A 24,505-nucleotide genomic window follows, 5' to 3' on the forward strand; every position below is an offset into this window, starting at 1 on the left:
TCGACTCTCCCACCACAGGAAACATCCTTTTAACTCCTACTCTGTCTAGGCCTTTCAACATTCGAAAGGTTTCAATGAGATCCCTCCCTCATCCTTCTGAATTCCAGCGAATACAGACTCAGGCACATCAAACGTTCATATGAGAACACTTTCTTTCCTGGAATCGTCCCTGTGAACCTTCTCTGGACCCTCTCCAATGCCAGCACATCTTTTCTAAAGATGAGGGGCCCAAAACTGTTCACAATACTCAATGTGAGGCCTCACCAGTGTCTTATAAAGCCTCAGCATCACATCCTTGCTCTCGTATTCTAGACCTCTTGAAATGAATGCTAACATGGTATTTGCCTTCCTCACCACTGACTCAATCTGCAAGTTAACCTTCAGGGGTGTTCTGCATAAGGACTTCCAAGTCCCTCTGATCTCAGATTCCTGCATTTTCTCCCCATTTAGAAAATAGTCCTCACATTTATTTCTACTCCCAAAGTGTATGACCATGCATTTTCCAACATTGTATTTCATTTGCCACTTTCTTGCCCATTCTCATACTCTGTCTAAGTCCTTCTGCAGCCTACCTGTTTCCTCAACACTACCTGCCCCTCCACCAATCTTCACATCATCTGCAAACTTGGCAACAAAGCCATCTATTCCATCATCTAAATCATTGATATACAGCATAAAAAGAAGTGGTCCCATCACCAATCCCTACAGAACACCACTAGTCACTGGTAGCCAACCAGAAAAGGATCCTTTTATTGCCACTCACTGCCTCCTACCAATCAGCCAATGCTCTATCCATGTTAGTAACTTTCCTGTAATACCATGGCACTTAAATTGATAAACAGCCTCATGTGGCACTTTGTCAAAGGCCTTCTGAAAATCCAAATATACAATATCCGCTGCATCCCCTTTCTCTATCCTACTTGTAATCTCAAAGAATTCTAACAGGTTTGTCAGGCAGGATTTTCCCTGAAGGAAACGATGCTGACTTTGTACTGTCTTGTCCTGTGTCACCAAGTAAGTACTCCATCACTTCATCCTTAACATTGACTTCTAACATCTTCCCACCCACTGAGGTCAGGCTCACTGGTCTATAATTTCCCTTCTGCTGCCTTCCCACTTTCTTAAAGAGTGGAGTGATGTTTGCAATTTTCCAGTTCTCTGGCACCATGCCAGGGTCCAATGATTTCCGAAAGATCATTTCTAATGCCACCACAATCTCTAACGCTACCTCTTTCAGAACCCTAGGGTGCAGTTCATCTGGTCTGGGTGACTTGTGTATCTTTAGATCTTTCAGCTTTTTGAGCATCTTCTCTCTTGTAATAGTAACTGCACCCACTTCTCTTCCTTCACACACTACAACATCAGGCATACTGCTAGTGTCTGCCACAGTGAAGACTGATGCAAAATACTTATTTAGTTCATCAGCCATCTCCCTTGCACCCCATTATTATTTCTCCTGCCTCATTTTCTAGCGGTCCTAAATTTACTCTCATTTCTCTTTTATTTTTAACATACTTGGAAAAAACGTTCACTATCCACTTTGATATTATTTGCTAGCTTGATTTCATATTTCATCTCTTCCCCTCTAATGATATTTTTAGTTGCTGTCTGTAGGTTTTAAAAAACTTCCCAAATCCTCTACCTTTCCACTAATTTTTGTTTTGTTGTACACCCTTTCTTTTGATTTTACAATGACTTTGACTTCCCTTGTCAGCCGTGGTTGTACTATTTTACTATTTGAGTATTTCATTTTTGGAATACACATGTCCTGCACCTTCCTTATTTTTCCCAGAAATGCACGCAACTTGTGCTCTGCTGACATCCCTGCCAGCAGCTGCTTCCTATTTACTTCATATACAGTAAAGACCAATATGGTTTTGCACCAGCAGCATCACAGGAGTTGCCAGTCAGCATTGAACTCAATGTAGGACTGCCTTAGGGTCTCCAGCTCCAGATTTTTCCTCAGGGTTTACTCCTGAAGCCTTCTTCTTTGGGTATAGCCACAAGGCAGCGGAGGTTTGAGATCAGAGTTGCTTCCTCCTAGTTGAGCTGCCAACCAATCACAGCTAATGAGTCCCATCAGCTTGAAGCAACTGGTTTTAAGGCACCAGTAACCGACCTTTGCCCTTTCTCCTATCGGTAGAAACGGTCTTAGTAGCTAAGCCACACGCGAAGGCCAGGAGCTGGACTTGATTGTCAGAGGCTATTTGAGGTGCACACCATTGAGAGCATTTAATAGGTAAGGACATAGGAGCAGAATTAGGCCATTCAGCCCATTGAGTCTTCTCCACCATTTCATCATGGCCGATCCATTTCCCTCTTAACCCTATTCTCCTACCTTGTCCACATAATCTTTCACTCCCTGACTAATCAAGAACCTATCAACCTCCACCTTAAATTTTAAAAAGTGACCTGGCCTCCACAGCCACCTCTGGCAATGAATTCCACAGCCTCACCACTCTCTGGCTAAAGAAATTTCTCCTTATCTGTTCTAAATGGACGTCCTTCTATTTTGAGGCTATGTCCTCTGATCCTAGACTTCCGCCGCCACAGGAAACATCCTTTTCACAACCACTCTTTCTAGGCCCATCAATATTCAATTGGTTTCAACGAGATCCTCCCTCATTCTCCTAAATTCCAGTGAGTACAGTCCGAGTCTTCAATTGCTGCTCATATGATGACCCTTTCATTCCTGGAATCATTCCCATGCCTCATCTGAACCCGCTCCAATATCTGCACATCTTTCCTTAAATAAGGGGCTCAAAACTGCTCACAATATCCAAGTGAGGCCTCACTAGTGCTTTATAAAGTTTCAACATTACATCCTGGCTTTTCTATTCTAATCCTCACTACCGATTCAACCTGCAAAGTAACCTTTACAGAATCCTGCATGAGGACTACCACCCCAAGTTATAACAACCTTAAGGAACCATTAATTTAATATGAAATATACACACACACACACACTTTCTATCTTAGGTACTTACATTTATTGTATGTTTTATTATCATTGTGTTCTTTATCTTGTGTTTTGTTTTGGCGCTGCATTGGGTCCGGAGCACCAATTACATTTTGTTCTCCTTTACACTGGTGTACTGCAAATGACATTAAACAATCTTGAATCTTAATCTGTGTGGTTTTAACGCAGCTTTCAGATGTGCACTGTTTATGACTCTGTGACAAAGAGGTCTGTTAAATAGTTTCAATATCCTGCAACATTGCCCAAGAAATAGTGGATGCATTAGTGACAATTTTTCAAAACTCGTTAGATTCTAGACTAGTTCCTGAGGATTGGAGGGTGGCTAATGTAACTCCACTTTTTAAAAAAGGAGGGAGAGAGAAACTGGGGAATTATAGACCGGTTAGCCTAACGTCGGTGGTGGGGAAACTGCTGGAGTCAGTTATCAAGGATGTGATAACAGCACATTTGGAAAGCGGTGAAATGATCGGACAAAGTCAGCATGGATTTGTGAAAGGAAAATCATGTCTGACGAATCTCATAGAATTTTTTGAGGATGTAACTAGTAGAGTGGATAGGAGAGAACCAGTGGATGTGGTATATTTGGATTTTCAAAAGGCTTTTGACAAGGTCCCACACAGGAGATTAGTGTGCAAACTTAAAGCACACGGTATTGGGGGTAAGGTATTGGTGTGGGTGGAGAATTGGTTAGCAGACAGGAAGCAAAGAGTGGGAATAAACGGGACCTTTTCAGAATGGCAGGCGGTGACTAGTGGGGTACCGCAAGGCTCAGTGCTGGGACCCCAGTTGTTTACAATATATATTAATGACTTGGATGAGGGAATTAAATGCAGCATCTCCAAGTTTGCGGATGACACGAAGCTGGGTGGCAGTTTTAGCTGTGAGGAGGATGCTAAGAGGATGCAGGGTGACTTGGATAGGTTAGGTGAGTGGGCAAATTCATGGCAGATGCAATTTAATGTGGATAAATGTGAAGTTATCCACTTTGGAGGCAAAAATAGGAAAACAGATTATTATCTGAATGGTGGCCGATTAGGAAAAGGGGAGGTGCAACGAGACCTGGGTGTCATTATACACCAGTCATTGAAAGTGGGCATGCAGGTACAGCAGGCGGTGAAAAAGGCGAATGGTATGCTGGCATTTATAGCGAGAGGATTCGAGTACAGGAGCAGGGAGGTACTACTGCAGTTGTACAAGGCCTTGGTGAGACCACCCTGGAGTATTGTGTGCAGTTTTGGTCCCCTAATCTGAGGAAAGACATCCTTGCTTTAGAGGGAGTACAAAGAAGGTTCACCAGATTGATTCCTGGGATGGCAGGACTTTCATATGAAGAAAGACTGGATGAACTGGGCTTGTACTCGTTGGAATTTAGAAGATTGAGGGGGGATCTGATTGAAACGTATAAGATCCTAAAGGGATTGGACAGGCTAGATGCAGGAAGATTGTTCCCGATGTTGGGGAAGTCCAGAACGAGGGGCCACAGTTTGAGGATAGAGGGGAAGCCTTTTAGGACCGAGATTAGGAAAAAGTTCTTCACACAGAGAGTGGTGAATCTGTGGAATTCTCTGCCACAGGAAACAGTTGAGGCCAGTTCATTGGCTATATTTAAGAGGGAGTTAGATATGGCCCTTGTGGCTACGGGGGTCAGGGGGTATGGAGGGAAGGCTGGGGCAGGGTTCTGAGTTGGATGATCAGCCATGATCATAATAAATGACGGTGCAGGCTCGAAGGGCCGAATGGCCTACTCCTGTACCTATTTTCTATGTTTCTATGGACTAAGGGAGTGATTAAGGATAATGTGAATTAGTATCTGGACAATATGCAGAGAAATTTACTCACTGTATTTACATTTCTTGCAGCAAGATGTGAAAGCACTTTGTTCTACTGCTCCCTAGTGGAGATGGTGCAGCATGTACTGTGCAGCAATTCTTCAACATTCTCTCCCCCGCCCCCACCCGATTCTGAAGAGTTAAAATTGCCCTTACTGTCTTATCCTCACAGGGGTAAAATAGTGCAAATGGTTTTCAATATAGGGAAACATCCTGCAAAGACAACAGAAATTATTGCAATAGGACTATGTTTTCCGACATGCACATTAAGTCAATCAACTTTGGTATGGCAATGGAATTCTCAACTTCGCTTTTAAAGGACTGTTTGAATTTGAACTACCTCACATTCATTGACCACAAGATATAGGAGCAAAGTTAGACTATTTGGCCCATTGAGTCTGCTCTGCCATTTCATTGTGGCTTAACCATTTCCCTCTCAGCCCCAATCTCCTGCCTTCTCCCCATATCCCTTCAGGCCCTGACTAATCCAAATCTGTCAACTTCTCCCTTAAATATACTTAAGGACAGCTGCCTGTGGCAACGAATTCCACAGATTCACCGCTCTCTGACTAAAGAAATTCCTCTTCATTTCTTTTCTAAAAGAATGTCCCTCTATTTTGAGAGTTGCGTTCACTGGTCTTAGATTTGCATACCTTATGAAACATCCTCACTAACCGAGGCATGTCAAGATTCAAAGGTTTCCATGATATTCCCTCATTTTTCTGAATTCCAATAAGTACTGGCCAAGAACCATCAAACACTCATCATACGACAAGCCTTTCAATCCCTCAACATTACATCCTTTTTATATTTCAGTCATTGTTTACAATGGCCTCCAGCAAAACATTGCCTCAATTTCATTCTAACTTTCAAATCCCTTGATCTCTCTTCTTATATAAATCACCACAACCCTCCAATTCTGGCCTCTTGGATATTTCCAATTTTAATCGATGGCTCTGCGTTCAGTTGCCAAGGCCCTTGGCTCCCTTCAAAAACTAATTTACATCTACTTCTTTCTCTCTCAGACCTTGGCCAAGTTTATAACCCACCATCATTATCTCCTTAACACACTGTATGACAGTTTGTTAGATTTCCTGAGGACTCATTATTTATGTTAAAGATACTATCTATATGTGTTGTTGCTGTAGAATATTTAATGTTTAAGCATATTCAAAGTCAATTAATCTTTATTCAAGTTCCCTGAATATCAATAATTTTGACATGCACTGCTGCAGATCTGATTTATTGGTACAGTTCCTCAGAATTATCAGAAAAGTTTGTTTCTTCATTATTCACAAAAATGTACTTCACCCATTTGCAAGCAATGATGCAACACAGAAAATGACAAAAAACAGTTTCTCTCGTACTTTTATGCTAACAGTAGAATTTTAAACTCCATTAAATTTTGTTCTTTTCCTAAAATACAGTGCATACTTTTCTAGAATTCTTTAACTCAATTGTCATCTTATCAACACAGTTGAAATAACAGTCATATCATCAAAGCCAAAGTTAATGAGCTGGTATTAAAAATACAAAATAAAACAAACACATTGAAAATATTTTCCTTATCTCTACGATGAACAATATTTACAGTGCTCAACAATCTAAGACTGTTCCTCAACAAAATGTTGGAAAAATTCTGTGACAATAATAAAAGACTGTACCACACTTATCAACTATATTTTACTTTTATAAGACTGGTTAATAGTTAAGACAGTGTGTTTAGAATCACACATATTATTCAACTTAAAAGTGAAATTCATGCATTTCATAATCACATATTACATCAAAGATACTTCACTATGCAGTCAAAAGATCACATATTAAGTAAAACTCTACAACACTGTTTCAGTCATGAAACATTTTTTGAACACTAAACTGTTAAAGAAATTACACAGTAATTGGTTAGAGAGCAACATTGCACTAACATCAAGGGTCAATAAAGAGTTGCTTGAGGAGTTTTTGAATGTTGAGACGCAACATTTTTGAAAAAATTAAGGCAGCAGCGTTATGAAAATGCAACATGTAGTTCACAAGAACACGTAAGGAAATCGGAGTGTAAACTTCCTGCCCTGCCATTCATCATATTCATGGCCGATCCATGCTGGCCTCAACTCCTTTTCTGTGCAAATTCCTCATAGCCCTCAATTTGCCGATCTTTTAAAAATATCCTGTCTTGTAAAAATATATGTACCTTCGCTTCAGACACTTCTAATGATTTAGCTACAGTAAAGTGATTTTGTGAAGCAAACGAGTCCATTTATAACCTTTGGCACTGCGAGGGAGTATTCTGGAGTTATGTGAATATAGCAGATATTAATTCAAGGAAGAACCAGTCTTCAGTTCTTACTGTAAATTACAAGCAGTAAACCGAAATTAAATGACCCTCACACTAAGAGATATGGTTGCAAAATGTTGACCATGAGATACTTGCATATGTGTTAGACAATGGGGTTGTGTTAATTGCCCTGCAGGAACCTAATCCACTATGGGTAATTTGCGCCATTGTAAATAAGTTCAGGGAAGCTTGCAATTAGAAAAGGTATTTGAACATTCAGAAGCATCTCCCACTGTAGATATGCAATTCAAAAGAAGCACTGTCAACTCAAAGTATTAAAATTATCAATGTCATTGTAACTATTGAAGCCGTATTGAATCATCTACTATTACCATTGATGTTAAGGATAGAGAAATGTGATGTTTGTGAGTCTCTGCTGAGAGTGTCTCCAGAATGATGGCTGCTTGTTGTGACAAAGACGTCTATATCACCAGCTTCAGTGTTTCTCCAGTGACTTCAATCACAGTCACAACATTTTGCCCAGCCTTGGGTACTCCTCACATACTTGATATTTACACTCCACATAATCCATGACAGGCTCATCAGCTCTCTGAACCACTGACATTATCATTCCAGTTACTCTCACCCCCTCCCAGTCGCTGCCTCAACTTCCCCCTTAAAGCAGCGACCTCCCTCTTCGTTACTGGCATTCCAGAAGTGCATGGACCACCTCGCACTCCCTGGGCCATATTGTCCCACACATTCCTCGGGCATTTCACTTTTACCAGTACATGTACTGTATATCTTTGGGATGCATCTGGTGAATTTCAGTCATTTCTTCGAGCTTGCAACACAATTCTGAATTCCCACAAGCGATTTTAAGTGAGGGCAGCTCGGGCAAAATGCTCTGGTTTTTCTCGGGGGTGAAGGGCTTGTGAATGATAGCAATCAGGGTCAAGGGCTGGCTCAAGTCATCAGGATTCCCGACCTGTCATTGTCTGTCCTCAGTATGTGCCATCCCAACAGATATGCATGGGTATAACTTCTCCCTCAAATATTTCCACACTAATTACCATATTAAGCAAAATTTAAGGGATGGGTAAAATTAAACAGTACATATTTAAAAACCATAGAGTACGTACTCTGCAATATTCCACTTCTGTGCCACTGAACTCATTGATGCCTGTTGCATTTCCTTTCATACAAAAGTCTATTACTCTAAGTTTAAAAGCTTACTCTTAAAATACACATACACACTCACAAACAAGTATGCAGACTCCCAAACAAGTATACATAGAAACATAGAAAATAGGTGCAGGTGTAGGCCATTTGGCCCTTCGAGCCTGCACCACCATTCAGTACGATCATGGCTGATCATCCAACTCAGAACCCTATAACCTGCCTATACACTCGTCTGGTGTCCCGAATGGTCAATAACCACTTTCACAACAGGTGGCTCTGTCTCAACAAGCTACTCAAAAATGTCTAGTACCTTATACAAACACACACACACACACAGACATACACTTTTATATCTCCCAGTTCAGCTCTCTGCCATGTTCTTTGATATTTTGTGATCTTGTGATCATTGACCTGAAGAGATCTAAGTGTGGGTACTACTGCTTTAGTCACTGGCCACACAATGGATCATGAACGTATCCCAGACAAGCCCCCAAATGTGGTGACTGTGAACGAAGCCACCAGAGAGGCAATGAAGTTGGTGATACAGAAGTCTTTATTCTCCACAACATGCGGGCATCACTCTGGAGACAATCTTGGTAGAGACTCACAAACCCTAAAGTACATCACATTTTTATACACTTAAGATCAATGATTAGGTGATTTGATATGGTCTCAGTAGTTACAATTACATCAATACCTTTAATACTTTGGGTTGACAACACTTCCTTTGAGTTGCATATCTACAATAGGAGACAACTTTGAATGTTCAAATGCATTTCCTCGTTGCAAGCTTGCTTGAACTTATTTAAAATGATGCAAATTATTTCAGCCCATTGTTGCCTGGATTGCTGCAGGGCAATTAACACAACCCCATTATTCAACTCACATGCAAACATCTCATGTTCGCCATTTTGCAAACCATATTTGTTAGACTGGGGCCAGTTTAACTTCCATTTACTGCTAGCAATTTACAATTAAGAACAGAAGACTGGCTCTTCCTTGAATTAATATCTACTATATTTACATATTAACATAACTTCAGAATAATCCCTAACAAGCACTATGTCTGAAGTGATTTTTGTTGGTAAACGATAATGGAGAGATGAAAATAAATAAAGACAGACTTGAACTTTGTAGTAACTATTAATAAGCACTACATTATTGACTTATTGTGGCAGTACAGTTTACAGCTCTCAAAACTATTTTTAAAAAGTGAACACAGATAAGAGCATGTCTATGTAATGTAACAACTCTGCTGATTAGACAAGTACAATCCTGTTGACAATGCATTTGTTCAGTTTCAAAGTCCAAAAAAAATTATATAAACATCTCCATGGCATCACGTGCATTTACAATCTTGCAATCCATTTGTATCTTATTTATCTGTATATTATAATTCAGACCTAAAACACAGCAAAAGACTTGCTGCTAAAATTTACATACAATTGGACAGAATGCATTTTCCAAGTATAGCTTCTGTATTATCATCCAAATTACAACAGGCAGTGGAATTTAATGTGTTTTAAGAGATCATGAAACACTACACAGTTATTTAAAAAGTTTCTTGTATCTCAAATTTTTAAATAAAATGTAATCTCAGTATTAATCTTGTGTTTTTCATATTTGAAAATAACACTTATTGCTGCCACTTTTCTTAAAAAAATACATATAAATGCCTACAGTGCAACTGGCAATCTTTTGGTGAATGGAAATATCACTTTCTGCTACTAGAACTCAGTAGTCCATTTTGCATTCAGTGTGAGTGACTTGGTTATGTGGTCAGTCGAGGATTCAGTGTGGCTTGTTCATGTCAGTGCACAGAAAGTAAGTCTGTAGGTCCCCTTTCCCTTTCACGCTGATCAGTCCTCGAGATTCACAAGAATATCCTAGTTTTCGCAAAACATTGCAAGTTTCTTCTGTCACCTAAAATTAGAAAATAGTAATATAACACAGATCTACTAGCAACTTTCTGATCTCCCCTCTTATCCTCTCTAAGCTTGTCCAGAAACCCACTATTGTTCCCTTGACTTTACTCCCACCAGAACAGTCAAACACACTCGTCTTACCTTCCTCAGCCCCTTGATAGTTGATAAGAACATGCTTCATCTGGGGTATTCTTGTCCTAGTTGAAATCTATCATTATCACATCTATATCTTTTCCAATAAGATCACACCTCTTATTCTTCTTTCCTTGCAAACTAAATGTAATCTTGTGAGTTGTTCTCGTTACTGAATAAAACTATGTTGGAACTATCTTCTTCCTATAATGAAAGTTATACTACAGGTTGAGCACTCCTTATCCAAAATGCTTGGGACCAGCTTTTGGAATATATAATGAGATAGGTTAGGTTCGCCATAATTTCCGACTCTGAATTTATGTACTACCAGTAAGCAGTCTTTGTATTACATGTGTACTTAACAGTAAAATTATTACATACCATTAATATACTGAAAATATAATGTGTGCAGGGTAACAAAAGTAGCACAGCAACATTGAGAGAATATCTGAATCAGCTGTTACACAACAACAATGACAGGCTTTCCTTTTCCACCTAAATGCCGTGTATTTGCATTGCACTTTTTTTTGGGGGGGAGGTGTTATGTAAGGTATAAAAAACAATCAGCATCATAGACTTCAAAAGTTCAAAGTAAAATTTATTATCAGAGTACACACATGTCACCACATACAACCCCCAGATTATTTTTCTTGCGGGCATACTCAACAAATTTATAGAACAGTAACTGTAAACAGGATCAATGAAAAACAGACTGTGCAAATGCAGATATAAATAAATAACAAAAGCATGAAATAACAAGTTAAAGAGTCCTTAAAGTGAGATCTTTGGTTGTAAGAGCATTTCGGTAGATGAGTATAGTTATATTCTTTTGTTCAAGAGCCTGATGGTTGAGGGGTAGTAACTGTTCTTGAACCTGGTGGTGTGAGTCCTGAGGCTCTTGTACCTTCTACCTGATGGCAGCAGCGAGAAAAGAGCATGGCCTGGGTGGTGAAGATGTTTGATGATAGATGTTGTTTTTCTATGGCAACATTTTATGTGTATGTGCTCAATGATTTTATCTGTGATGTTCTGGGACAAATCCACTACTTTTTGTAGGATTTTCCACTCGAAGGCATTGGTATTCCCATACCAGGCCGTAACGCACTACACGTCTATAGAAGTTTGCCAAGGTTTTTGATGACATGCTGAATCTCTGCAGACTGCTGAGGAAGTAGAGGTGCTGTCATGCTTTCTTTGCAATTACATTTATATGATGGGTCCAGGACAGGTCCCCTAAGACTGACACACAGGAATTTAAGGTTACTGACCCTCTCCACCTCTGATCCTCTGATGGTTACTGACTCATGGACCTCTGGTTTCCCTCTCCTGAATTCTACAATCATTTCCTGTGCTCTGTTAACATTAAGTGAGAGCTTTTCGTTATGACACCACTCAGCCAAGTTTTCAATCTCCCTCCTGTATGCTGATCCATCACCCCCTTTCATACGGCCCACGACAGTGGTGTCATCAGCGAACTTGAATATGGTGCTGCAGCTGCACTTGGCCACACAGTCGGAGGTGTAAAGTGAGGGGAGCAGGGGGCTAAGCACACATCCCTGTGGTGCTCCTGTGCTGATGGAGATTGTGGAGGAGACGTTGTTGCCAATCCGAACTGACTGAGGTCTGCAAGTGAGGAAATCCAGGATCAAATTGCACAAGCAGATATTGAAGCCCAGGTCTTGGAGTTCACTGATTAGTTTTGAGGGGATGATGGTATTAAATGGTGAACTATAATCGATAAATTAATCGATAAGCATCCTGATGTATGCATCTTTGATGTCCAGATACTCCATGGTTGTGTCCAACTGCTTTGGAGATGGCAAATTAAAGTGGATCCAAGTTGCCATCAGACAGGAGCTGATATATTTCAACACCAGCTTCTCAAAATACTCCATCACTGTGGATGTGAGTGCCACTGGGTGCTAGTCACTGAGGCAGGTTACCATGCTCTTCTTGGGCACCAGCATGATTGAAGCCTACTTGAAGCAGGTGGGTACCACTCACTGCTGGAGTGAGAGGCTGAAGATATCCGTGAATACACCAGCCAGTTTGGTCAGCAGAGGTCTTCAGTACTCAGCCAGACCAAAGTGCTTTCCTTGGATTCACTCTCTTAAAGGCAGCCCACACATCATCTTCAGATACTGAGACCAAAGGATCATCAGGAGATGTGGGAGTGAGCGATGGTTCCTCCCTGTTCTGGTGGTCAAAGTGAGCATAGAAGGCATTGAGCTCATCTGGAAGTGAAGCTCTCCTGTCCCCCAATGTCGCAAGATTTAACTTTGTAGGAGGTTATGGCATTCAAACCCTGTCACACTTTGGACCCAGTCTGGTCCGGAATCTCCACTTCACACGAGAGATGCTGCACCTCTTGCAGCATTCTCGATCTCCAAACTTGAATGCCTGAGCTTGCTCTCTGCAAATTCTGGATTTTATTGTTCATCCAGGGCTTCCGAATGGGGGAAAACCCTCAACAATTTTATGGAGACACACTCATCTACAGCTGTTTTAATAAAGTCTGTTATAACCCTGGTGTAGTGATTCAGATCCTCAGTGAGTACTTGAACACAACCCAGTCCACTGACTCAAGGCAATCATGTAACTGTTCCTCTGCCTCCTGTGACTGCCTCCTAGTTGTCCTGATCTCTGGAGCTTTGCTGTTTAAGGCTCTGCTCTGTTCTGTTAGACTTGTTCTGGTACTAGGTTTTCGTACACTTTAAAAATTTAATACTGTGCCTTTTCTTAAATTTCTTCAAAAGATCTGAATATTCACAATTACCTTCTATTTTCAGTTCACTTTGCTTGTTTCATGATCAGCAAACTGTTAAGTGGTATGTGTTCACTCCAATGCTGATGACACACAATTGAGATCTTCATTTTGCATGTTATGCAGGTTTTCCATTCTTTGCATTTCTGGTCAGATGCTAAATGCATTTCATTGGCTTTGTATCTGTACTCGGCACAATGACAATAAAGTTGAATCTAATCTAATCTAATCTAATTTTTCATTAACTTCTGTTCATTACATGTGATGTCACTTCTCAGAACTGTCTGTGGTGAGCAGAGACCAGCCCAGTGTCTTGTGGAATTTTCCATTTGTGACTTCATGTCAGCACTCAAAAAAAAAATTTGGATTTCAGAGATTTTTGGATTTTGGAATTTTGGATAAGGGTTACTCAACCTGTAGTATTATGCATATACAATACCAATTTGAAGACACATTACATTTCCTAAGGGGGAGAAAGTTGATATAAAGTATTATTATATGATGAAAGGCCACTCATATATTGTATATGGCCATCGAAGCAGAAATGAATGAAAGCTTCATGAATAAAAGAGTAAGAATACACAGGAGAAGACAAGTGCATCAGATTACAGTCAATGCCTCTCTAGTGGGTGCAGCGACCCAAAATCTAGGTTGCGAGATTTTATATATTATTGGAAATGTCTAATGCACACGTTGGTAATAGTTACAAAATATACTTTTATTGCAATCATAGTGCTCCGTATTGCATTTCAAATGCATCAGAATCAATCACAAAAATATAACCTCAACAAATATAGTTTTTATGTTAAACTATATTTATAGTGGATTAATGTCTTTATGTTCAGAGTACAGTAAGAGTATGTTATCAGGCTAGGAGAATGTATGTGGATACTGTTTCCTAATCATTGCTCAAAGCTCCACACAACATCTGAAATGAATTCCCAGTCACATCCACAAGGAACGTTTACCTGGATTTTACCAAGTTCACCAGTACTTTCCATTCTGCTAGCAACATTAACTGCGTTCCCCCATATGTCGTATTGAGGCTTCTGTGCTCCAATAACACCAGCAATCACAGGCCCATGGTTTATTCCTGTCCAGAACAAAAATTGCATACTGAGGAAATTATCAAAAGACTTTGGGGGTAATTTATGACTTTATAGGATGGAGAAGGTACATTGTCTGTAATGAGCAACTAGTCTCATTAATAATAACATGATTGATGATATCTGATTTGTCAATAATAATTTTTCCATTTACCCCAGTGGATAAAAATTAGCTGGATAATGCTGCTACTACTATAAAAATATTCTCATAGTTGATTTTTTTCTGAATTTTGCCTGAATTATACATTAACATCTTTGGTACTATTTGTAAATAATCCAGCATGCAAACCTTTTTATGACTAACTGCCTGGTGTTATTAACCACAATTAATAAAGCAACCAACAATAATTATAGAATATAACATACCAACACGTAGTTTGAAATTATTGAAAGAATGTCTGTTGATGCCATCTAGTTTACTCATCAGAGCAGTGGCAAATTCCACCATGATGCCAATGTGAGCACAAGGCTTTTCACTATCCTGTCAAAACAATAAAGTGACAACATTTTAAAAACACAAAAGGAAAATAATAAAATGTAACCATAAAACATCAAGAGTACCAAGTAAGAACTCAAAAGTGCTGCAAATGCCAACAAATCAGGCCACATCTACTGGAAGAGAAAGGGAACAAATGTTGCAAATTATTTTCTGACTTGAAATAGCTGTTTTTCTCACAGAGTTGGCTTAACCTGCTGAGTGTGTCCAGCATTTTCTGCCTTTATTCTACAATTGCAGCATCTGCATTCTTTCTCAGGACTAATAAAAAGGGATCGACATTCAAATAGAGTATTTGGACCTAGCATTTGTTTGTAGAGAATATTTTTTACAAATGGAAAAGCAGAGATGATCAGGGATAGTCAGCATGATTTGGGTTTGGGAAATCCGGCCTCACTAATTTGATGGAGCTATAGAGAAGGTAGCTCAGAATATAGATAAAGGCAAGACAGCAGACATTGTCTCTATGGACATTAGTGAAGCACAGGGTCCTGCACGGTAGATTGGTTGAGAAGCTTAGCAACATGGGATTCAAAACTGGCTTGGTGATGAAACAGAGAACAGTGGTAAAAGTTGCTTTTCTGATAGGAGGTTTGTAACTAGTAGTGTACACAGCAACTACTGCTGACACCCTTGACTTTCGTGCTACCACTTGTTAGTAACATCAAGTGAGGTGTTTTTTATTATGGTTTTCTTTGGTACTACATCATGCATTTTGGGAAGTCATACGGGGATTGGATATGTACAATAAATGGTAGGAAGCTAAGGAACGTTGGTGAACTGTGGGTTCAAGTCCACTGTTTCCTTAAAGTGGCAACACAGATAGACAAGTGTTGACAGTAAAACTGAAAGTTGGGTCATTATGTTGCAACTTTGCAGGACACTGGTTGTACTGGAGTTGGAGCATTGTGTGCATCACTAGTCACTGCACCAAGGAGGTATGTGATCACACTGGAGAGAGTGCAGAGGAGATTCACCACAGTGTTGCCTGAACTAGAGGCCATTATTCATAAGGAGAGATTGGCTAGGCTGGATTTGTTTTCCCTGGAGTGAAAGAAACTGAGCAGCGACCTATCTGAGTATCGAAAATTATAAGAGCCACAGAGAGACGGAATCGATGGTCAGGATCTTATTCTCATTGTAGCTGTATCACAAAAGTTCATGGTGAGAGGAAGGAATTTTAAAGGGGATTTAAGGGAAGTGTGCGTGGCATGGTAGTGCAGCAGTTAGCACAGCACTTCACAGCGCCATCTATAAGATCGGGGTACAATGCCCGCCACTGTCTGCAAGGAGTTTGTATGTCCTCCCTATGACCTTGTAGGTCTCCTGCAGGCGTTCCGGTTTCCAATCCAGCCCTCGGCACAGGTACAGTGAAAATCTTACCTGCACCAGCATCGCAGGCACAGACATCACTGTATATAAGTGACAGATAGAAGGACTTCAGTATGGGAGGAACAGAGAGATATGAGCCTAATGTGATCAACAGTGTATTTGGGTAAAAAGGTTAGCATGGATACGATGGGTTGAAGGGCCCGTTTCTGTGCTGAACAAATCTATCACTAAATGAAAAGAGGATGATGAGGCAGCAAACCACCAGTGCTACTTCATATTCTCAATAAATCAATTGCCACCACTCCATGAAAGACTAATATAAATTAAAACAAAAACTGTGAGAAATGCACATCATCATCTCCTTTAGTAAAACTCCGCCTTCTCTTTCAGGGGTAGGAAAAATATACACCAGCATTTTTCGGTTTTATTCTGAATAATTAGGCACTGCAATATTGCATTAATATATATTGCTTCAACTTCACTTGAATTGATAACTCTAGACTCAATAAAGTGATTTTTTTTTAAATTACATGACACAATTGCCATCTTATCACTGACATTGAAATGAAAATGGCCAACATAAAATAAAAACAGGAAGTATCCATTTATTAGGAGGGAAATATCAGCTTTGTTTAACTTGCCCCACAAATGCTGCCCAACCTGCTATGTAGTTCCAGCACTTTAAGTTTTCAATTTCAGGTCAGAGACCCTTCAGAAAAACTGGAGAAAAAATAAAACAAATTAGCTTTCAGTAGCAAGAAGGTAGGAGAGGCCTGGGAAGAATAAAGGGAGTGTCTCTCATAAGGCAAGACTGGATGATATAACTTGGCAGTGAAGAAACAGATTATACTTCTTTGTCTCTGATGAGTAAGGCTCTGAAACACATCCAGCAGGCCAGATTATAGAAAACTGATGACAGGCAGACTTGCCAGATCAGTTACTGGAAGTAAAGAGCAAGCTACCCTAAACTGGAGAATTCAGTATGGAGTCTCAAAGGTGACATGCACAGACAGGTGTTGTTCCTCTGGACGGCATTGGACCTCATTACAGCAGTGCAGGAGGCAGAAAGGGCAAAGTGGAAGTGAGGTGGTTAATTAGAGTGGCGAGCAGGTCACTCGAGTGGACTAAACAAGTGCTCAACAAAACGTGCGGTTTCTACAATGAAAAAGGACATTGTGAAGAGTACACTAGCGTCACAGAGCAACACAGCACAGATACAGATAACACACATGAAAGTTGCTGGTGAACGCAGCAGGCCAGGCAGCATCTCCAGGAAGAGGTACAGTCGACGTTTCAGGCCGAGACCCTTCGTCAGGACTAACTGAAGGAACAGCTAGTAAGAGATTTGAAAGTGGGAGGGGGAGGGGGAGATCCAAAATGATAGAAGAAGACAGGAGGGGGAGGGATGGAGCCAAGAGCTGGACAGGTGATAGGCAAAAGGGATATGAGAGGATCATGGGACGGGAGGCCTAGGGAGAAAGAAGGGGGGGGAACCCAGAGGATGGGCAAGGAGTGTAGTGAGAGGGACAGAGGGGGAAAAACTCTCTCTCCCTCTCTCTATATATATACCCCATCTGTGTGTGTGTGTGTGTGTGTGTGTGTATATATATACACATACATACACACACACACACACACACACACACACACACACGGATGGGGTATGAGGGGGGGGTGGGGCATTAACGGAAGTTAGAGAAGTCAATGTTCATGCCATCAGGTTGGAGGCTACCCAGACGGATAATAAGGTGTTGTTCCTCCAACCTGAGTGTGGCTTCATCTTGACAGTAGAGGAGGCCGTGGATAGACATGTCAGAATGGGAATGGGATGTGGAATTAAAACGCGTGGCCACTGGGAGATCCTGCTTTCTCTGGTGGATAAAGATACAGATGGGCCCTTTGGTCCGTGCCAACCACAGGGTCTACTCAGTTAGTCCCAATTGCCTGCATTCCGCCATATCCCCACAAGCCCCACTCCTCCATGTAACTACTCAAGTGCTTCTTAAACTCTAACTGCCTCAGGCAGCTCGTTCCGTATACTCACCATGCTGTTCCTCCAGTCCCTTTTAATTCTTTACATTCTCCCTAAATCTGTGCTGTGTAGATCTAAACTCCCCTAACTTGGGGGCAAACACCGTTACCACCCACCTTATCTACACCACTTATAAATATAAAAATTTACCTCTATGAACCTTTACATCCCTCATTCCTCTAACATTCCAAGGAACAGGGGAGGGGAGGGGCTTGTTTTGTTGTTGCATTTTTGGTTTGTTGCTGCTGCTCGGGTGGTTCCGCCGAACATTGTGGGCATGCTGTGCCGACAGCAGAATGCGTGGCGACATGTGCAGGCTGCCTCGACACATGCTTAGACTGTGTTGATTGTTAACACGAACAAGGCATTCCACTGAATGTTTCATTGCAAATAAATCTGAATCTAATGTAATCTGGCCAATTTACCCCTGGCATCATCCTTGTAAATCTTTCCTGTACTCCTCCCAGTTTAACCAAGCTTTTCCTATAACAAGATGCCAAAAACTGTGCATTGTACCCCTAGTGGAGCCTCACCAACGACTTGAATAACTGCAACTTAAAGTCCCATCTTCTATACTCAATGCCCTGAGTGATGAAAGCCAGCATGCTAGACATACTTTTAATACCCTGTTACCTGTGATGCTATTTTCAGTAAACTTTGCTCCTATAGTCTTGGATCCCTCTGTTCCATTACACTCCTTAATGCCCCACCATTCACAGCACAGGTCCTGCACTACTCTGTTCTGTTTTCATCTCAGAACTAGATGTGTTTTCAACTCAGATTTCCAGCATTGGCAGCATTTTGCTTTTGCTTCTAAAAGCAACAAAATTACCTGCCCAGATTCACATGTGAACAATCTAGGTATCCTTGTTCCTTGAATAAGAATAAAACAACTGTTCAAAAGATTAAAGGAATAAAGGAATATATTGATTCAAAAACATATTGAACAGGATACTCATAATAAAAGGACATTTTCTGAGAACACAATTATTAGACTTGTTTCTTTTTGCATTTTTGAGATAAGATAAAGTGAGCTTGGAAGAGAAAGCCAAGTTTGCGAATGACTAAGTGTGACGCTTTAACTTATTCAAGGTTTGCAGTATCTGGAAACATTCAAGAACTTGCTAACATATTAAAAAAATTGATCCCAAAAAATACTAAGTGCATACAAGCAATTATCTTAGTTGCCCACAACCCTCAAAGTATTTAAGTGTGTTTAACGATAAATACCAGACAATGTGACAATGTGACATTGTGACAATGCCCTTTTGTGACAGAGTGGATGTGACCAACGTTTCCCTCTCAGGTGCGCGCACACACACATTTTTTACTACTAGCGCACAAAGGAATTTGAACTGCACACAAAAGGTTGTCGCCCTCTACCTCGTTGCCAAGTTTGGTATATTTCACGATCGTACACAATCACGTTTCCTTTTCTGGTCTCTGATGTGGACGGTGTCGACAACGTGGAGCTCGCGGTGTTTTGTCTACAGATTTTAGAACTGGCTTATTTATACTGTTTTTATTGAAGGAATTATTCAGTGCACACACGTTGTCACTGGGCAAAAAATTGCACAGCACAAGATTTTTGCACACACTGGTCATTACAAATTAGAGGGAACATTGGATGTGACTGAGTAATTGCACCATTGGTTAAACCTGCTGACAGAACTGACTCTACGTGACCAAGATTGTATTACAGTACATTACTCATGTTTCACTCTCCTCCAAGTTGCACTTCTGCCAAAGTAACCTTTTGTTACTGGGAGATGTTTCTGTAACTTTGTTCATTAGTTTTCTTTCCTCTACTTCTTAAACAGACTGTTTTCTATGTAAATTGATGTCAATGGCTACATATGTACTCAGATGTATGCCCAGACACTTCACCCTAACTTAATGGCCGAGACAATCTTGCCAACAGAGTCTGAATGCGGCAAGCTGCTAGTAGAAACTGCTGGTAACATACGTGCCAGTCAGTATTACCTGTTTATTTTCTTGACCTGTGCCAATACTAAGGCCTGCAGCTGCCATGTAGGTGCTTCCAATAGTTTTGATCTTTTCAACACCACTGAACTTTGGTTTTGACAAAAGCTGCAGAAAAATAAAATGACAGTGGAAAGAAGCTGTAAAAGTTAGCTGAATATACCATAAGCATAAATAGATTAAACGCCAGTTAAAATAAAATTGCTTTAATGTAGTTACCTCATCAAAATCTGCAATTATTTCATTTAATAGTCTCAGGCATTCAAGCCCTTCTTTGTTTACATCACATTCTGTGTAGAACTCTTTGAAGTCAGGAACTGAGGCAAACATGATACATACACAGTCATAAGACTGATGATACAAATCCTGTGACGAAAAATGTGAAAACAAGAAGGCAACATTAAATAAACATTTACATGTCTATACACATTCACCTCACTGAGCATTTTCTCACCTCAGCTGGCTTCTTGTTCACCCATGATCTGTGGTGATCTCACCAAAACATGGATACTCAGTGCAATTGTCTCTTCAGTCACTGTATTGTTCACCCATGGTTGAATATTACAGAGTACTTAACAGCATCAAAATCACTGTCACATGAGGGATACCATATATTTGTGGGGTCAGAGATACAATAAGTTGATTTGACAATGAATATACCAGAAGTTAAAGAATAAGTTAACCATAGTGCAATACTCACTGCAAGATTAACGTTTCATTTATGCTGTTATATTAATGCAAACACAAAGGTAGTGAGTGGCTGTAAAGGGTAAGTGCATTTGGCTAAAAGCAGTCAAGAGTAATAGAGTAACAATCTGTTCTAAAATTTCATTCCTGTAGTACTGGTTTTACTATATAAGCAGAATAACATTGAATTGTAGCACGGAGATTATCAGTGAGCTATAGAGGGCTCTACAAACAATGCAAATTCAGCCATGCTTTTAATATACAACATACATTGAGCCTGTTGCAGCATTCATCAGCATCATGGCCGATCAGATGTCTCCGCTCGATTTTCCTTCATTCTTCCCTTATCCTTCGATCTCTTTATTATTCAGAAACTGAGCAATTTTTTTTTCAACTCAGTAACTACATGAAGAAATTTCCACTCGTTTCAGTCTCGAGTTGCCCACTCTTTATTCTGAGACCGTGTCACAAATACTAAAAGATTCAACAACACTTCCAAATGCACACCCAAAGCATGCAGAATAAGAGAGCATAACAACCTTTCTATATCCATTCCGAGTTCCTAAAGAATTTTAAGCTCTGAATAGATCAACTCTCATTTTTCCCAAACTCTAAAAAATAACTCTAGTCCACTCAGTCTCTTATACAGCAAATGCAACTAATCTCTGGAATCAGTTTGGTGAACCATCACAGCAGTCAGTACATCTCTTTTTCTAGATAGTTGCATACAATTATAGTCTTACATAATAAATGAAGCTAATCAACACACAAAACTTATCTGATGCATCTCCAGCAAATTTGCTTTTTTTGTGTACAAACAACATTAGAATGTTGTGTCCTGCAATGTGAAACAAGATCTGAATGGTTGTTGAAGTCAGTATTGAAGCTACATGGGAGTGAAATTGAGAGAGAATTGGGAAACATTACAATTGCCATTTAATCACCTGATTACTACTCCTACCGCGCGCCTCCCCCACACACACAAACACACTATTGCATACATGAAAGTCTTATACAATCAAATAATTGTTGGACCTTCTGAGCTAGACGGTAAGACACAGGAGTAGAACTAGGCCATTTGGTCCATTGAGTCTGCTCTGCCATTTCATCATGGCTGATCCATTTTTCCTCTCAGTCCCAGTCTCCTGCCCTCTCCCTGTATCCCTTCATGTCCTGACCAGTCTAGAATCTATCAACCTCTGCCTTAAATATACACACAGGCTTGGCCTCCACAGATGCCTGTGGCAAAGAATTCCACAGGTTCACCACTCCCTGGCTAAATTGTAGGAATTAAATAGAAAGTTAATGGAAAACATTTCAGAGCATTTTCTAGTAGTTTTTCAACACTTGCCCAGTTGTGAATATTGATTTGTGTAACGCCCTACTTAACTTTTAGGTCTACTGTTAATGAGCTCTAAGTTTTCTCAGCCCACTGACATGAAACTTACGATTAGTAAATCGGTTTTGCACTTCGGAATTATTTTTGGAACAGATAATAATAGCCAGTTTGGCTAGTCAGAATTTCAAGCCTCACAATGTGAAGCAGTTACAAGAAAAGGTCAAGTGCATTTCTTATGATATTTTCTCTTGATCAAAAGATACCTGCAGAATCAGGTTTAATATCACTGGTACGTATTGCGACATTTGTTGATTTGTAACAACAGTACATAATAATAATAAAATTACTATAAATATATACATAAAATAAGTACAGTAGAGCAAAAAGAAAAAAATAAATGCTGAGATAGTGTTCGTGGGTTCATTGTCCATTCAGAAATCTGATAGCAGAGGGGAAGAAGCTGTTCCTGAACATTGAGTATGTGTCATCAGGCACCTGTATCTCCTTCTTGATGGTAGCAATGAGAAGAAGGCATGTCCTGGCTACTGGGTGTTTTTAATGATGGATGCCACTTTTGAAGGTGCCCTGGACACTGGGGAGGCTAGTGCCAATGATGAAGCTGGCTGAGTTTACAACTTGCTGCAGTTTTTTCCAAACCTATCCAGTGCCCTCCCCCCCAGTAACAGACTGTGATGCAACCAGTCAGAATACTCTCCACGGTACATTTGTAGAAATATTGCAAGCATCTTTGGTGACATACCAATTCTTCTCAAACTCCTGATGAAATATAGCTGCTGTCACACCTTCTTTGTAATTGCATCAATGTGTTGGACCCAGGATGGATCCTCAAAGGTGTTGACGCCTCTGAGGAAATTGAAACTGCTCAACCTTTCCACTGCTGATTCATTGATGAGGATTGGTGTGTTTTCCCACGACTTTCCTTTACTGAAGTCCACAATCAATTCCTTGGTCTTACTTACGTGCATTAGCAAATGCTGTTGCTGAGATACCACTTAATCAACTGATCTCTCTCACTCCTGTATGCCTGCTTGTCACCATCTGAAATTCTGCCACCAATAGTTGTGTCAATGGCAAATTTGTAGACGGTATTTGAGCTGTGCCTAGCCACACAATCATGGGTGCAGAGACAGCAGAGCAGTGGGCTAAGCACGCATCCTTGAGGCGCGTCAGTGAGGAGGAGATGTTACCTCTGATCCACACAGACTCCGGTCCCCCAATGAGGAAGTCAAGGATCCAGTTGCAGAGAGAGGTACAGAGGCCCAGGTTTGGAGCTTGTTGATTAGAACTCAGGGTTTGATTGTGTAGAACACCGAGATGTCATAAATAAACAGCAGCCTGATGTAGGTAATACTATTGCCCAGGAGATCAAAGGCAGAGTGGAAAGCCAGTGAGATTGTATCTGCTGTAGACCCATTGCGGCGATAGGCGAATTACAGTGGGTCCAGGTCCTTGCTAAGGCAGGAGTTGATTCTAGCTATGACTAACTTCTCAGAGAACTTCATCATAGTAGATGCGAGTGCCACAGACATGAATATCACCCTTTTGAAGCAGGTAGGAACCTCGGACTACAGCAGTGAGAGACTGAAGATATCCATGAACGCTCCTGCCACTTGGTTGGCACAAGTTTTCATGGCCCTACCAGGTATACCATGAGGGCCTGATGCCTTGCAAGGGTTCACCCTCTTGAAAGATGTTCCGACGTTGGCCTCGGAGACCATGACCTATGTCAATAATAGTCTTATTTTGATAGTCAATGGCACTGCATGTTAACATCATAATGACTCCTCCATGGGATCTACTCTTAATGCAAGAAGGATAAATAAAAAAGCCAAAGTGAAACTCTACCAATGCTGGACAAGGCAAGTCAGGTTAAGATTCCAGACAAAATCTATGTCTTTCACTCCTACATCGGTACCAGTTGAGCATTTGAACGATAAAATACAGTTAACTTTAAAAGATAGTATATTAATGGCAGAGTTAGAAATTAAAGATACTTAAGATTATTTCTTCAGTAACTAATACTCGGGTGTGCACATATCTGAACAGATTTCCCACAAAAATAAATCACTGCCAAGAATTAAACACTCCTTCAGATAATTGACATCTCATTTTGATTCTTATGAGATATTGCTGAATACATAAAAAAAAATCTCTGGCTATGATTAACATACAATTTGCGAGTGCTTGAGGGTGAGGAGGAATCCATACCTCATTCTTCTTATTTTCACCAATGAAGTGCTCGGCTACGTGCCCTGGCAGCACATTTTCCAGCAAAAGACGATTCAGGTTTTCCATGGTCTCAATTTCTTCCCTCTCCCTTTTAAATTTATTCTTCCATAGGAAGTCTAGTCTACAATAATATTCATTCTGAAATAAGAAAAAGAAGAACTGCTTTGTCAGCAGCCTGCTCAGCCATTTG

The 24,505-nt window shown here is 40.4% G+C and overlaps 1 protein-coding gene across 4 annotated transcripts in view; it reads right to left on the reverse strand.

Annotated features, from left to right (window-relative positions):
- Positions 1–7,487: 7,487 nt before the first annotated feature.
- Positions 7,488–24,505, reverse strand: part of adcy7 (adenylate cyclase 7) — a 155,561-nt gene continuing 138,543 nt past the window's right edge. For all 4 annotated transcript variants that reach the window (XM_063066894.1, XM_063066898.1, XM_063066895.1 and 1 more), the window contains 6 exons: positions 24,295–24,453; positions 20,259–20,405; positions 20,040–20,147; positions 14,563–14,677; positions 14,059–14,183; positions 7,488–10,192 (listed from right to left, as the gene is read on the reverse strand). In XM_063066894.1, coding sequence (XP_062922964.1) covers positions 10,061–10,192; positions 14,059–14,183; positions 14,563–14,677; positions 20,040–20,147; positions 20,259–20,405; positions 24,295–24,453 — 786 coding nt within the window. In that variant the 3' untranslated portion in view covers positions 7,488–10,060. The remainder of the gene's footprint in view (positions 10,193–14,058; positions 14,184–14,562; positions 14,678–20,039; positions 20,148–20,258; positions 20,406–24,294; positions 24,454–24,505) is intronic.

This window comes from Mobula hypostoma, chromosome 14 (assembly GCF_963921235.1).
Source record: "Mobula hypostoma chromosome 14, sMobHyp1.1, whole genome shotgun sequence".
NCBI classification, from domain to species: Eukaryota; Metazoa; Chordata; class Chondrichthyes; order Myliobatiformes; family Myliobatidae; genus Mobula; species Mobula hypostoma.